This window comes from Erinaceus europaeus, chromosome 19 (assembly GCF_950295315.1).
Source record: "Erinaceus europaeus chromosome 19, mEriEur2.1, whole genome shotgun sequence".
Classification (NCBI taxonomy): Eukaryota; Metazoa; Chordata; class Mammalia; order Eulipotyphla; family Erinaceidae; genus Erinaceus; species Erinaceus europaeus.
This window is the reverse complement of record NC_080180.1, coordinates 15,398,932-15,414,968: the sequence shown is the minus strand read 5'-3', so window position 1 is coordinate 15,414,968 and position 16,037 is coordinate 15,398,932. Positions and strand designations below refer to the sequence as shown.

General features: G+C 37.4%; 1 protein-coding gene across 5 annotated transcripts in view; it reads left to right on the top strand.

Moving 5' to 3' along the window:
• The window catches only part of KCNT2 (potassium sodium-activated channel subfamily T member 2), a 432,524-nt gene that overhangs the window by 329,751 nt on the left and 86,736 nt on the right, over nucleotides 1-16,037 (top strand). For all 5 annotated transcript variants that reach the window (XM_060178486.1, XM_060178487.1, XM_060178488.1 and 2 more), the window contains 5 exons: nucleotides 2,056-2,205; nucleotides 4,920-5,149; nucleotides 7,184-7,397; nucleotides 8,695-8,800; nucleotides 15,790-15,962. In XM_060178486.1, coding sequence (XP_060034469.1) covers nucleotides 2,056-2,205; nucleotides 4,920-5,149; nucleotides 7,184-7,397; nucleotides 8,695-8,800; nucleotides 15,790-15,962 — 873 coding nt within the window. The remainder of the gene's footprint in view (nucleotides 1-2,055; nucleotides 2,206-4,919; nucleotides 5,150-7,183; nucleotides 7,398-8,694; nucleotides 8,801-15,789; nucleotides 15,963-16,037) is intronic.

Sequence of the window (16,037 nt, the reverse complement as noted above, 5' to 3'; positions counted from 1 at the left end):
TGCCATTTCACCAAAGAGCAGTCAGATATATAACAAAAACTATTTTATTTTTGTTTGCCTTCAGGATAATTATCTCTTATCTGGAACCGTCATTCCTAGGAAGCAGGAGCACAGTCATAAACAGTTAAAAGGCAAAAGTGTCTTACTTTATTTCCGGTTTCACAAATATAATAATATCATAGAGGAACTAGATAAAATTTTTAAAAACATTACTAGTCAAAGGTTTAAATTATGCACAAAGTGACTTTGACATTTAACAGAAGATATAATGGCAAAATAATGAAAGCAACTGCTTGACTGAATGAATGCTGTGAGCCCAGCATCTATTTAGTTATTTATTTATATTAGCTCATTTTATCCAATTCTCTGAGGTTTTTCTCATAAGCAATAAGGAATTACTGAATAGTTGAATGATCAGTGGCTTTGGGTTTAAATCAAGCACATTCTCAGAGCCAAGCTTGTAACTGTAAGCATATATAAGAAAAAGTGAAGCATGAGTGAAGCATACATGAGAAATGTGATTTTATTTAAGTACTGATATTTTTGAAAATGTTGATAAATATGCAATTGTCCTAATAACCCTCTAAAATGGAATTTTTAAACTCAGTGTGGGAGATGCACATTTTCATCTGCTTTAATCTGTTAAGAATCTAGAGTTTGTGATATTTTTTATTTCTATTCTATTTTCAAAAGTGCTTTTCCTATGCTCATCACATTTGTAATCCTTATTTCAACTAAGCTAAGTGGAGAACAACAAAATATCTACTATGTATTTATAATAAATATTTTATAAGTTGAATATACATATATCCACCCAAGATCACTGTGCATAGCATTCTAGATGAAAAGTAGCTGAAAATTATGTAATGATATAATCTTCTTTTATATAACTAATTAATTTTTATCTTTTAATTGGAAAATGCTGTTGCACAGCACAGTCCTATCTTGGTTACAATGTCATAAAACTTTTTTAAAAATATAATTGGGGGTTGGGCTCAGCGGGTTAAGCACACATGGCATGAAGCACAAGGACCGGCGTAAGGATCCCGGTTCGAGCCCCAGGCTCCCCATCTGCAGGGGAGGTCCCTTAACAGGCGGTGAAGTAGGTCTGCAGGTGTCTTATCTTTCTCTCCCCTCTCTGTCTTCCCCTCCTCTCTCCATTTCTCTCTGTTCTATCCAACAACAACGACATCAGTAACAACAACAATACTACAACAACAATAAAACAAACAGGGCAACAAAAGGGAAAAACAACAACAACAAAATAAAAATATAATTCAGGGACCAGGTGATGGCGCACCTGGTTAATCACACACATTACAGTGAGCAAGAATCCAGGTTCCAGTCCCCACCTGCAGGGGGAAGCTTCATGAATGGTGAAACAGGGCTGCAGCTATCTCTCTGTCTCCTTCCCTCTATCTCCCCCACCCCTCTCAATTTCTCCCTGTCTCTATCTAATAATAATAATAATAATAACAAATAAATGAAATAATTAAAAAATATAATTCAGGGGCTTCCTTTTTGAGACCCTCACTTTTGTAACAGTACTTTTTACTGACTGCTTCACATTTGGAAGAAAACCTTTATTGTCAAGAGGAGGAAGTTAAGCATAATTTTGGTAATATCAAATTGCTAAGTTGGCATGTATACATTTATAAATGTAAGTACAAGCAAAACCAGTTACCTGCAAGGCATAAGCAGATATCATAAATTTAATCAAGTGAGTCATATTTAATGAGTCTAAAAAAAAGATAAGTGAAAGTAAAGACTGTGCATCACAGGATATACATAAACAGAGTCTTTCAAACAAATGCTATCTCCTATTCGTTTATTTGTAGTTCTTTGCTCATTGTAATTATTTGTTAAAAAAAAAAAAGAAAAGAAAGAATAATGTCATCACTTAGAGCACCAGTCTGACCCCCTTATTTCTGGTTAGTGCTTACTAATTTTAACGTGGGACAGACCAGATTCTGTATGACAGTAACTGTATTATTTAATCACATTCACTGTGTTTTCCTCTTTGTGTGTGTGTATGTGTGTGTGCTTTTGTTGCAGAGAAGGCCAGCAGTCACCAGAACAGTGGCAGAAGATGTATGGCCGATGCTCTGGGAATGAAGTCTACCACATTGTGTTGGAAGAAAGTACTTTTTTTGCTGAATATGAGGGGAAGAGTTTTACATATGCATCTTTCCATGCACACAAAAAGTAGGTTCCTCCTTCCAGTGTGAAGTTAAAGTATCAATCAGTCATAATTTTTATAGAGTTTTCTTAAATACATCCAAAGTGTATATTATAATTTAGTGGGAATATTTCCTTTAGCAAGTTTAAAAATTATTAGAAAATTACTTGATCTAATAAGAATTTACAATACATGAAACTAAATCTATACAGATCGAACTTTTTTTTTTATTTATAAAGTGTAAACACTGACAAGACCATAGGATAAAAGTGGTACAATTCCACACAATTCCCACCACCTGAACTCCATATCCCATCTCCTTCCCTGATAGCTTTCCTATTCGTTAATCCCTCTGGGAGTATGGACCGAGGGTCCTTGTGGGATGCAGAAGGTGGAAGGTCTGGCTTCTATGATTGCTTCACTGCTGAACATGGGCATTGACAGGTCGATCCATACTCCCGGCCTGTCTCTCTATTTCCCTGGTGGGGCAGAACTCTGGGAAAGCAGGGATCCAGGACTCATTGGTGGGGTTGTCTGCCCAGGGAAGTCTGGTTGGCATCATGGTAGCATTTAGAACCTGGTGACTGAAAAAAAGAGTTAATATATAAAGTCAAACAAATTGTTGACTACTCATGAACCTAAAGGCAAGAATATTGCAGATGAAGATTTGGGGTCTCCATTTTGGAAATAGCTAGTAGGCCTATTTTAGGTATATTCCAAGGGGCTCATGACTTTACTAGTTTTTGCCTGAGCCTGACCTCTGATATGCAGGTAGACCCAAGTTATTGTCTGGGGAGATAGTGTCATGGCTGGAAAATGACTAGAAAGCTGGATTAGGGAAGAGAGTAATTCCCAAATATGGGAAAGTGTATAAATATTGTTGACTATAAACCCCATCGACTTGATCTCAGTAGTCCTGGGATTCCCACATGATGGGCCTAGACCTCAAATAGATCCCTGTCTCCATTGTCACTAGTCATCTCCATCAGGAACAACATAATGGACCTCTTTGGGGCCCCCATAGGACCTTGCCCTCAATGTGGTTCAACAACAATAGAGAATGTTCCATTCTCCAAAGGGAGGCTGGATAACATGCTTTATCTACCACCTGAGAAGGTGAGCCCTGAAATTGACGCAATTTGGAACATTCCTACTCGTGACCACAGAATGTGAGCTTGGACCTACAGGGATGCAGAGGTTACATAGGCTCCTATGCTGAATACAGATCTAACTTTAAGTGTTGATTAAAAATTTAAAGTAATGGCATACGGAAAAAAAAATTTTAATGGAGGGTGGACTAAAACCTCACCAGGTAGAATGCCTGCATTTTCAGGCACATGACCCATGTTTGAGTCCCAATGCCACAAGGGAGCTATGGTATCTCTTTCTGCAATTTGTTCCATATCTTTCTCTCTCTCTGAATGGAAAAAGTGACCCAGGAATAGTGAAATCACACATCTGTGAATCCATATTTTATTTTTAAAGAAAAAGTAAACATTTTACAAAATTTATGATAACAACAGAAAATAGTTTAATCGACTAAAGGACTAGGCCTCCAAGATAGTTCACGTGAATAGTGTCCCTGCTTTGCCACAAACACCACACAGATTCCAGCCCAGCCTCCACCATATTGGGCAAAGCTTCACTGCTATGGCCTCTCTCTCTCCCTCCTCCCTCCCTCCCCCTCCCCTCCCCCTCCCCTCCCCCTCCCCTCTCCCCCTCGCCTTCCCCCATCCCTCTCCCTTTCCTTCTCCACAATATTAATTTCATCCATTTTTCCCCTTTTCTTCACATTCTGCTCTGGTTTCTTCTTGTTATGTGTGATATGTACAATCACAGGGTGATTTCTCTCATTAAAATGCTCACCAAGATTATTTAGACTTTATAGAAATTGAGAGAAAACAAAATAACAAACAAACAAAAACAGAGCAAAGTGTAGAGCCCTTAATTCTGCTGTGTGCCTTAGATATGTTTTGTCCTCTTTTAAGTCCTATAACTGAAACTATCTTCTACTAAAGTACAAATATTTTTACATTTTAATATGAAGACAGAGTGTAGAAATTTATAATTTATGGGAGTCAGGTGGTAGCGCAGTAGGTTAAGCACATGTGGCGCAAAGCACAAGGACCGGTGGAAGGATCCCAGTTCGAGCCCCCGGCTTCCCACCTGCAGGGGAGTCACTTCACAGGCAGTGAAGCAGGTCTGCAGGTGTCTGTCTTTCTCTCCCCCTCTCCATCTTCCCCTCTTCTCTCCATTTCTCTCTGTCCTATCCAACAACGACGACATCAACAACAATAACTACAACAACAATAAAAGTAAGGGCAATAAAAAGGAAATAAATATTTTTTAAAAAAAGAAATTTTCAATTTATAACAAATCATTGCTTTTGCAATTTGATATATACTCTGACATTTTCTATTTCATTTATTGAAAATATTTATCAAAGTGAACTGAATTGATTTCACAACACTTAAGTGTATAATTTTTGCTTCTATGATATATTTGGGTCCTTTCAAGCTTTGAAAAGCTGATTTATTTGGGATGATGGCTGGGTATATCTCAGTGTTAGAGCATGTCTTTTCTGTATGATGCCCTGGTTTTTATCTTGGATGCCACTTAAACAGAGAACTTTGATTTTTAGTTTTTCTGCATCTTAAGATGATTTAATAATTCACTCTTTGTGCAAGAAAAAAATCACTAATTGTAATTCTCAAACTCTTGTCTTCTTTTTAAAATTCAGGTTTGGAGTCTGCTTGATCGGTGTCAGGAGAGAGGATAATAAAAACATTTTGCTGAATCCAGGTCCTCGATATATTATGAATGCTACAGATATATGTTTTTATATCAATATTACCAAAGAAGAGAATTCAGCATTTAAGAACCAAGACCAGCAGAAAAAAAGCAATGTGTCAAGGTCATTTTATCATGGACCTTCTAGGTTACCTGTACATAGCATAATTGCCAGCATGGGTAAGTATGGACAAATGCCTAAGTGTACTACTCCACCACTTGGGAAGTGCCCCCCCACCCCAACGTGGGCAGGTAGGTCCGGAGGCTTGAACCTGGGTCCTTGGGCATGGCGATGTGTGTGCCCTACTGGCATACCACAACCTCACCCTGCTCTAGCAGTGTTCAACTACTTCCTACCTCTCCCAAATGCTGCACTTTGGGTTCAAGCGCTATCACGACGGCACCAGGAGAGTTCCTTGGATGTGGCATTTATATAAAATCCTTGTAAGAATTTTCTTCAGGAGCCAGGCACTGGTGCATTCTGTTACGCACACACATTACCAGGCATAAGAACCCAGGTTCAAGCGCTAGTCATCAGTTGCAGGGGAAAAGCTTCATGAGTATTGAAGCAATTCTGTAAATCTTTCTCTTCTCCTTCTCTATCTCCCCCTCCTCTCTCAATTTCTCTTTGACTGACGGAAGAAAGGAAGGAAGGAAGGAAGGAAGGAAGGAAGGAAGGAAGGAAGGGAGGAAGGGAGGAAGGAAGAGAAAAGAAGAATAAGAAAAATGGGAAAATTGATGCCTGGAGTGGTGGATCTGTCATCTAGGCACTGAGTCCCTGTGGTAACCCTGGTGATAACAACAACAAAAAAAGTCTTCACTTTCTTCAACCCAGGACTCTACCCAGTTCAGTCTGACATTTTCAGTCACTACATCACTGAAAGTATTTTGTCACCACCACGTTTTTTTGTCATTGTCACTAAATTTAATGGACATCTTCATATCCTATGAGAATATCAGTCGTGTTATTCATGAAACATATTGGTATTTTTTTCTGTGCCTCACACGCATTGGTCCTCTGAGTTGTCTCCTCTGCCCTTTTGAATTCAGTTGTTCATCAATTGATAATTCATTTTCCTTAGTTATTAACTTAGACTTGCTTTTTTTTTTTTTTTGCAGCAATGTATGTAACTACTGGTGGTTGCTTTCATTAGACTAATTTATAGATGAAAACCAAAACAGGGAGCCGAGCAGTATGGCGCAAAGCGCAAGGACTGGTAGAAGGATCCCAGTTCGAGCCCCTTGCTCCCCACCTGCAGAAGGGTCGCTTCACAGGCAGTGAATCAGATCTGCAAGTGTCTGTCTTTCTCTCCCCCTCTCTGTCTTCCCCTCCTCTTTTGGTTTCTCCCTGTCCAGCAATAACAACAACAACAGCAGTGACAACAATAAAACAACAAGGGCAACAAAATGGGGAAAATGGCTACCAGTAGCCATGCATTCATAGTGCAGGCATTCACCCCAAGCGATAATACTAGAAGCAAAAGAAAGAAAGAAAGAAAAACACCAAAACAACATATTCAAGTTGAAATACTCTTTTCACCCTCCTTCAAATCCATTTCATTTCCTTTTTTGCTTAAAAAACATATTACCTTCCAGGGCATCAAAATTCGAAGTTCTGTGTTTTCAATGTCACTCTCCTCTCAATCCATACAATTCCTTGAAGTCTATTAAATCTGACCATTAATGGCTAAGTTGATTCCTGGTTTGTTTGTTGGTTGGTTGGCTGGTTGGTTGGTTGGTGTCCACTATAGCATTAGAGTCTGAGCCTCTGTCATCCTTTCCCTCAGTTGCCTCTTCTCTCTTCTCTGGGCCTCTCATCTTGCTGCCTTATACACTTCCTCCTCAGGAACCAGAGTAATAGAAGTATCATTGTTCTAGTCTCTGCATGTTATTTGTCACTATAAAATTGGCTACTTTTTCATTTGTTTACCTACATGTTTATTTTACAGGTAAGGCCAAATGTGTAAAAATGTTGCTTGTCTTCTTGTTCAAGTGCCTACATAGCACTTGTCACTTGTCACATAGCTCACTGCTTGTTACATATGAAAATAAATGGTTACAAGCACCCTCATGAAAAAGGAAGACATAACCTTTGGACTTAGAAAAACAAACAGTGCTGTGTCTCCTTGTTACACTGACTGTATTTTATTGCACCTTGACCCATAAGTGGTTGATATGGCCCCCTATTGATGGCTTATTGTTTCCTTGTTTCAGGTACTGTGGCAATAGACTTGCAAGATACAAGCTGCAGATCAACAAGTGGCCCCACCCTATCTCTTCCCTCAGAGGGAAACAAAGAAATCCGAAGACCTAGTATTGCTCCTGTTTTAGAGGTTGCAGATACATCATCCATTCAGACATGTGATCTCCTAAGTGATCAGTCAGAAGATGAAACTACCCCAGATGAAGACGTTTCTTCAAATTTAGAGTAGGTTTAGATATGCTGAGTTATAAAATGTATGTTTATGCTGGATAGCTTATGTCTTACATCCAGAGTATGGTAGAATTAGACCTACATGCTTCATACAGAACACCCCTTTTCTTGGTATCTTTGGAGTGTAAGACTACCTAAGCACCTGATATGTATATTTCTGTATGTATTCCACTTCACATAGTGCAAAGCACAAGGACTTGCTAGGGAGCTGGGCGGTAGCGCAGCAGGTTAAGCACACATGGCGCAAAGCGCAAGGACAGGCATAAGGATCTGGGTTCGAGCCCCTGGCTCCCCGCCTGCAGGGGAGCCGCTTCACAGGTGGTGAAGCACGTCTGCAGGTGTCTATCTTTCTCTCCCCCTCTCTGTCTTCCCCTTTTGTCTCCATTTATCTCTTTCCTATCCAACAATGACGACATCAATAAAAACAACAGTAATAACTACAACAACAAAACAACCAGGTCAACAAAAAAAAAGGGAATAAATAAATATTTAAAAAAATTTTTTTTTAATTAAAAAAAAAAAGGACCCACTCAAGGATCCCAGTTCTAGCCTCTGGCTCCCCACCTGTAGGGTATCACTTTGCAACCGGTGAAGCAGGTTTGTACTTGTCTTTCTCTCTCCCTAATCTCTCAGTTTCTCCTGTCCTGTCCAACACCAGAAACAATAATAACAGCAACAACAACAGTGGAAAAAGTGGCCGCCAGGGGCAGTGTTTCCCAAGTGCAGTGCAGGCACCACGCCCCAGTGATAACCCTGAAGGAAAAAAAATCTCATAGTGGATGAAATGATTTTGTCAACACTAGGTTTCTTTTTTATATATCTTAAGTAGCATTAATACTGCTACTGTGCTAGTGAAATAGCTCACTTGCATAGTGTGCTGCTTTGCAATGCACATAACACAAATTTGACCCCACCTCCAGTGCATTAGAGGAAGTTGCTATGGTTTCTTTAACTCTCCGGCTCTGTGTTTAAAAAAAAAAATATATATATATATATATATATATATATATATATATATATATTGGCAGTGCTACATTTGATCATTTCCTTTTGAAATATACTCCTGAACTAGTTGTTTGTTAAACATATAATTGAGGGCCAGAGGGCCAAAAAGATGCATATGCCTGAGCCTCCAATGTCCCAGGTTTAATCTTTGACCCCACCATAACAAAACAAAAGTAATTGGAACATAAAGAATGTAATAAATTTAATTAAAATAGAAGGATATAGCTAAAATTTAAAAGTCTAATTTTACATGGCTTATTCAAGGCAATTTCATATTGCTTTTCAGATATGCTAAAGGCTACCCACCCTACTCTCCATACATAGGAAGTTCACCCACTTTCTGTCATCTCCTTCATGAAAAAGTGCCATTTTGCTGCTTAAGATTAGACAAGGTAAGCAAGCACTTGCTGGTTTTCCTCACTTTGTATATAAAATTGCAGTATTTATAGTATTTAAAAAATTACATATATTTATATAACTGGAATATTTTGAGTAGAATATATTTAGAGTGTCATCTTTTCGAATGAAATTTGATTTCTTAAATTCACTAAGGATAGCCTACATAGTCCCCCTTCCCTATTGCAATGCCTAATTAATTAGTAAGGTTGGCTTTTGTTTGTTGTTTTTTTTTGCACTGAATTTATTTCCACTGTGCACATGAAACATTTTTTTTAACTTTTTAATTTTATTATATTTATTTTCCCTTTTGTTGCCCTTATTTTTTTATTGTTGCTATTGTTTTTGTTGTTGGATACGACAGAGAGAAATGGAGAGAGGAGGGGAAGACAGAGAAGGGGAGAGAAAGATAGACACCTGCAGACCTGCTTCACCACCTGTGAAGCGACTCCCCTGCAGGTGAGGAGCCGAGGGCTCGAAACAGGATCCTTACTCAGGTCCTTGTGCTTTGCCCCACGTGTACTTAACCCCCTGCTCTACTACTACCCGACTCCCCACACAAAACATTTTAATACAGAAAAAAATTCAGAAACTTCCCCTCTTCTCCAAAGGTAAAAACCTTAAGGAATCACTTTCCCCCAGTAGCTTCGTTTTAAATTCAGTGTAAGAGCATTAGTCATATAAGTTCTTTTTAATAAAAGTTATCTATAACAGTTTGGATTTTAAAGAGGAAAAGAGAGGTGCTAGAATGTCTCACTTGGATCTTAACATCCAATATCTCCAAAAATCACTTTGGCCAAATGACTACTAAATTACTCACCTTTTTTGCCTCAAAGCTCTATGTAGAATCTCTTCACAAGGTAAAATGAGCTAGTCTGTGTATTAGCCACAAGACTAATTAGTGAGTAGACTAGAAACTAATACCAGTGACCTGCTTAATATCTTTTTTTGATTAATTAATTTATTTTTCTTTTTTGTTGCCCTTGTTGTTGTAGTTATTATTGTTGTTGTTATTGATGTCGTCGCTGTTAGATAGGACAGAGAGAAATAGAGAGAGGAAGGGAAGACAGGGAGGGGGAGAGAAAGATAGACACCTGCAGTCCTGCTTCACTGCCTGTGAAGGGACTCCCCTGCAGGTGGGGAGCTAGGGACTCGAACTGGGGTCCTTATGCCTTAATAGCTCTTTTTTTTAAGGTTTACTGTATTCCTTTTTCTTGTTCAGATATTATAGAGAAGCCTTTCAAAACAGGAAGATTTCAAGAATGCCAGAACATTTTTCACTCTTTCCTACTATGACAACTGAGGAGGAGATTATATTGCTAAAGAATTTAAAAAAAAGGCAAAGGAAATTTTCAGCCCCAACTCCACACTCCAAAAATTACACTCTTGGGACTGGGTGGTAGCACACCTGGTTGAGCACACACATTACCATGCACAAGGACCCAGGTTTGAGCCCCTAGTCCCCACCTGCAGAGGGAAAGCTTTGCAAGTGGGGACTCCCCCTCTCCCTCTCCCTCTCCCTTTCCTCTCTATCTCCCCTACTGTCTGGATTTCTAGCTATCTCTATCCAATAAATAAATAAAGATAATTTAAAACTTTTAAATATTACGCCCTTGCCACCAACTTTAATGAGGAATTTCATTTTTTTTTTTCCTTTTTATTTTCCCAAGGAGCTAATTAGAGTTAAAGTTGCAGCTCTGCATTTATACGCTGTACAGTTTGGGCAGATAACTGCATCACATTTCAATGTCTCTATCTTTAAAAGGATTTTGGTTGTAATATGAAGTTCAGAGAACTATTGGGGAATTACATAAATCAGTGCATGCAAGAAACTTAAATACGATGGCAGGATTTTATAAATGAGTTGGCACGTAGAATATTTTGTTAATATTCGTGCTACTATTTATAAATGATAAACTTGTGGATCTTTGTGGCTTGCTTTGACTCTAGGGGAAAAATAATAATACACTTGAAAAATTCTATCTTTTATCTTTCAAATAAGTTTGTGAATCTTTGCCATTGTTCCCAGATGTTTATCATGACCCCTTAAAGAAGTATAACATCTATGTGACAGTGCCTTATTTTGTTTTCCAGTTCTTTCATTTTTTTCTTTTATTTTTCTGTTCTATAACATTTGCTAAGGTTGGCTAACCTAGCTGTGTATTTTTAGTAGCATTAATGAATCTTAAGCTCCAAGGCCCTTGACCAATATTGGCCTTTTCAAAAACAAATAGAACAGATGATTAATGTTTTATTCATGATAACTGTTTTATTTCCTTAAAGAATATGCACAAAATAATACAAATTTTATGCTCCCACAAAACCGAGATTCACTTTGAGTGGCATTTTACTTTTTTTTTCTTTTATTGCTACCATGATTATCATTGGAGCTTAGTGTCTGCACTATGAATAAAATGCTCCTGGTGATCATTTTTTCCTTTTTTTTCTTTTCTATTTGTATTAAATAGAAATTGGTGGGATATATATATATGGAGAGAGAGAGAGAGAGAGAAAATAGACATCTGCAGACCTGCTTCACTGCTTGTGAAGTTTTCCCCCTTGCAGGTGAGGAGCAGAGGTTGAACCCAGGTCTTTCTTTATGGATAAGGAAAAGAAAAATATTTTGTGATCAAAGAGTGGAAATGTTTCTCTCATAGCATGTAAACTCATAGCTAAAAACCTAAATTTTCATAATGAAGGTTAATGGAGGAGCAATTGAGGACCTTTTAAATCTCAGAGACGATGAACTATCTCTTTGTTACTCAGAGACTGATTTAGATCCATATATCACACACATAATTGAAATAAAATACACTAGCATGAGTACTGAGAGAGGAGGGAGAGAGAGAGAGAGAGAGATGGAGAGAAAGAGGAGATTTATTTAGAATTGGCCAAAGTAGAGCAGTTTCTCAAATCTATTCTTGGGAAAACAAGCATAAGAAGTTTTATAGTACCAGGAAATAAAGTAGGAGAATTTCCCCTTGGGGGGGGAATCTCTTTATCACCTTGCAAAATCAGATTTTCTGGAGGTCTGCTAGAGCCAGGACTAAGTTGTAAGCAGTTAAGTTAGAAGATTTTAAAGGTCAATTCCTCTAGTTTTATCTAGTTATGAAGAGAGAGGGAATTTAAATCTCAAATGCTAGCCACATTTTTAATATATTAAGAAAGCAAAGTTGCTTATTACATCTAACAAGCTGATGATATCTGGGATTATTGTTTATTGGCATAATATTAGGAAGAATGGAGGTGTTTGGCTATGTAAGGGAGACCCACTTTAGGAGTAAGGAATGAGATTATGTGTCTAATCCTAGTGCCTTCTGTGAAGCATATGAATTTAAGTTTCTGACACTAGGCTGCACTGGTATCAGCAGATGGACCCTTATCAAGATTTATCAAGTTTAAATTCCCTGTTCTCTGCTTGTATGTATGTGTGTTTTCCTACTGACTGAGCTACTTCTAAGTCTCCTTACTTAATTCTTTTTACTCAGTGCATCTAATTGTCTGTGATGCCTTTTCTCTCTTTGAACTAGAAAACCTCGCCCAATAAAAATGATAAAAATACCTAAGATACTCAAGGAAACCTTCCATTTTATGACACTTAAAGAAACAGTCTTACGGTGTATATTCTGTGACTTGTACTGCACATGAAATGTAAAGATGATTCATTCAGTTGTGTGGCACTGATCTGATGTTAATTTATAAATAAAAATGTTGCATCGGTGGGGGCTGTGATCTTTGTATTGCAGTCTAGAAGGTGGGATAGTGGATACTACACTGGACTCTTCAAGGATCACCTCAGATTTGATCCTTAGCATTGTGTATGCCAGAATCATGTAATGGTGTTCCCTCTCCTCTCCTCTCCTCTCCTCTCCTCTCCTCTCCTCTCCTCTCCTCTCCTCTCCTCTCCTCTCCTCCCTTCTCCTCCCTTCTCCTCTCCTCCTCTCTCCTCTCCTCCCCTCTCCTTTTCTCTCTCTTATGAGTGAATACATAATTAAAAAGTGACCTTTGTGAGGGAACTATTCCTTCATGTGGCTTCAGACTCTGATTATGATAGTAACTTTCTAGTTATATTTTCAATGAAGACTTTTGATCTTTATCGTTTTATTTTATTTATTTATTTTCTTAAATCTTCTATACCTTAAATCTTACTCTTGGATTTATTTTCCTACTTCCCAGATTGTAACTTTTAGATATTCTGTTCATGAAACCCTTTCACATTATTTTCCTTGAAATATCTTTAGTTTGTCCTCCTTGAAAGATAGTCTTGTTAGGTGTCCAATCCCATGCTATGACTTTTATTATTTTAAACACTTATTTCCTTTCATTTTATTTTTATTTACTGTTGGGAAGTCAGTATTTCTGCTGAGAACTCAGCCAACAATGTTCTAATTTGTCTTCTTTATGAATAATGTGGCTTTGCTCTCTGCGTCTAAGATCTTCTCATTGTCTTAGTTGTTTACACTTTCATCATGCTTTATTTGACACCTAATTTCTCTTTAATTTACCTATTTTATGAATTAGAATTAATTGGTTTTTCAGAACCCGAGGGGCGGGGGTTTTATTAGTCGTAGAAAGTTCTTAGCCAACATTTTCTTTTTCTTTATTGCAGGGACTAGTGGTTTACAGTGAATAGTAAAGCACAGTATTTTGTATATGTAACGTTTCTCAGTTCTGTACATAACAAGCTAACCCCCACTAGGTCCTCCTCTGCTATCATGTTCTAGGACCTGAACACTCTGCCTGCCCCCAGAGTCTTTTACTTTGATGCAATTTCCCAACTCCAGTCCAAGTTCTGCTTTGTGTTTTCCCTTCAGTTCTGTTTTTTCAACTTTTGTCTATGAGTGAGATCACCCCATATTCATTCTTATTTTCTGGCTTATCTCATTTAACATGATTCCTTCAAGCACTATCCAAGATAAGGTGAAGAAGGTGAATTCACCATTTTTAATAGCTGAATAGTATTCCATTGTGTATATAGACCACAATTTACTCAGCCACTCATCTGTCGTTGGACACCTGGGTTGCTTCCAAATTTTGGCTCTTAGAAATTGCACTGCTTTGAACATGAATATACAGAAATCTTTTTGGATGGGTATGTTTGGTTCCTAGGATATATCCCCAGGAGAAGAGTTACAGAGTCATAGGATAGATCTACTCCTAGATTCCTGAGAGTTCTCCAGACTGCTCTCCACAGAGGTTGAACCAATTTGCATTCCCACCAGCAGTACTGGAGGCTTCCATTGTCCCCACTACCTCTCCAGCATTTGTTGTTGCTACCTTTTCTGATGTATGACATTCTCACAGGAGTGATGTGGTATATCTCACTGTTGTCTTTATCTGCATTTCCCTGACAATCAGTGATTTGGAGCGTTTTTTGTATGTTTAAGCCAACATTTTCTTGAATAATGCTTCTTTCTGTTTTATCTCCTCTTCATATATTCTCATTGAATCCATGTTAGATATTCTCATGCTTTTATTCACTTCAGTATCTTTGTTTTTCCATTCCTTTTTTTTTTCCCTTTGTCTGGCTTTCTACGTAATTTCCACTCTACCCTGCAGTTGATCCTTTAAGTGAAATCAAATGTGAGATTTAAACTGTCTTTTGATTATCCACTTATAATTGTTACAAGTTTTTGCCCTAGGGTTGTGTGTGTGTATATACATTTACTTGAATATTTTCAACTCCTTGTTGCTCTTTTGTTTAAACTTTAAATGTTCTTTTTTAGTTCTCTAAATATATTAAAATTAAAATTCTCTCTTTATATTTCCAATAAATAAAACCTACAGTCTTTGTAAGTTCTATTGTTCATTATTTCTACTGACACAGTGTACCTACCTCCTTTCCACCAATGTTCAGTAATTCTTTTAAAGAATAAATCAGATAATACACCAGAATTCATGATCAGTCTGTAGAGAGTGAATGAACCTTAACTCAAATAAATAAAAAGAAAACTCACATGGAGACATATAGAGATGGAAGGGCAGAGTAATAAGGCAGTTCTCCAAGCATGTAATTTATTTTTTTGGTAATTTTTGCATAGTGATATTAAGTCTAGTAAGCTTTAGGCCTCCAGGAAATATGAAGTATACTCTACCAGATAATGCTTTGTCTAAGATGTTGTTTCTGTTGGAGCGTTAGTTTGATTTTCAACACTTCTATTATTCTACCAGCTTATGCATGTATTTAGATAATTAAGTGGAAATGTTTTTTTCTTTGTGTTTGTTTACAATCACAAAAGCCCCCTTTAGGGGAGTCGGGCAGTAGCGCAGTGGGTTAAGCGCAAGCGGCGCAAAGCAAAAGGACCAGTATAAGGATCCCGGTTCGAGTCCCTGGCTCCCCACCTGCAGGGGAGTCCCTTCACAGGCGGTGAAGCAGGTCTGCAGGTGTCTCTCTTTCTCTCCCCATCTCTGTCTTCCATTCCTCTTTCCATCTCTGTCCTATCCAACAATGATGACAACAGTAACTACAACAAGGGCAACAAAAGAGAATAAATTAATTTTTTAAAAATCCCCTTTAATTGTCTAACCCTTTAGGTATTTATTACTTGGAATTTTCCAGGTTTATTTAATTATATTATTACTATATTTTTGAAAATAAAAGTCAGAGATAGATAATTTATTCCAACTTTATTCAGGTATGACTTGACAAAGAAGTGTTTGAACTTAAGATATATATTGTTTTGATATTTGTATATATTGTGATAATGTATAAATACTGACATACATACCAAGCAACAAGCTTTAATTTACAATATGTACATACATCGCTGACTTTTTTCTTCCACCATAGAAATGATAGAGATACTGATAATTCATTTGTTTTCTCCATTTTTATCTTATAAAAATGTAACTGTTTTCAAATTTGTTAGTAAATAAAGGGCTAGAATAGATTAACTTTATATTCCCATGTATCTCAAAATATTTTCACCAAATCTTCATGGAGTAAAAAAAAAAGGCATTTCCTTGTATATTTTTTCTTCTCTAGAGTTGCCAACATAACTACTATGAGGATGCAAAAGCCTATGGATTCAAAAATAAGCTAATTATAGTTGCAGCTGAAACAGCTGGAAATGGATTGTATAATTTTATTGTTCCTCTCAGGGCATATTATAGACCAAAGAAAGAACTTAATCCCATAGTACTCCTATTGGATAATCCGTAAGTATATTTTAAAATTTACAATGGCAAAGAGGTTTTAAAAAATTATCCTAACCAGTTATTTTAATTTGCTTT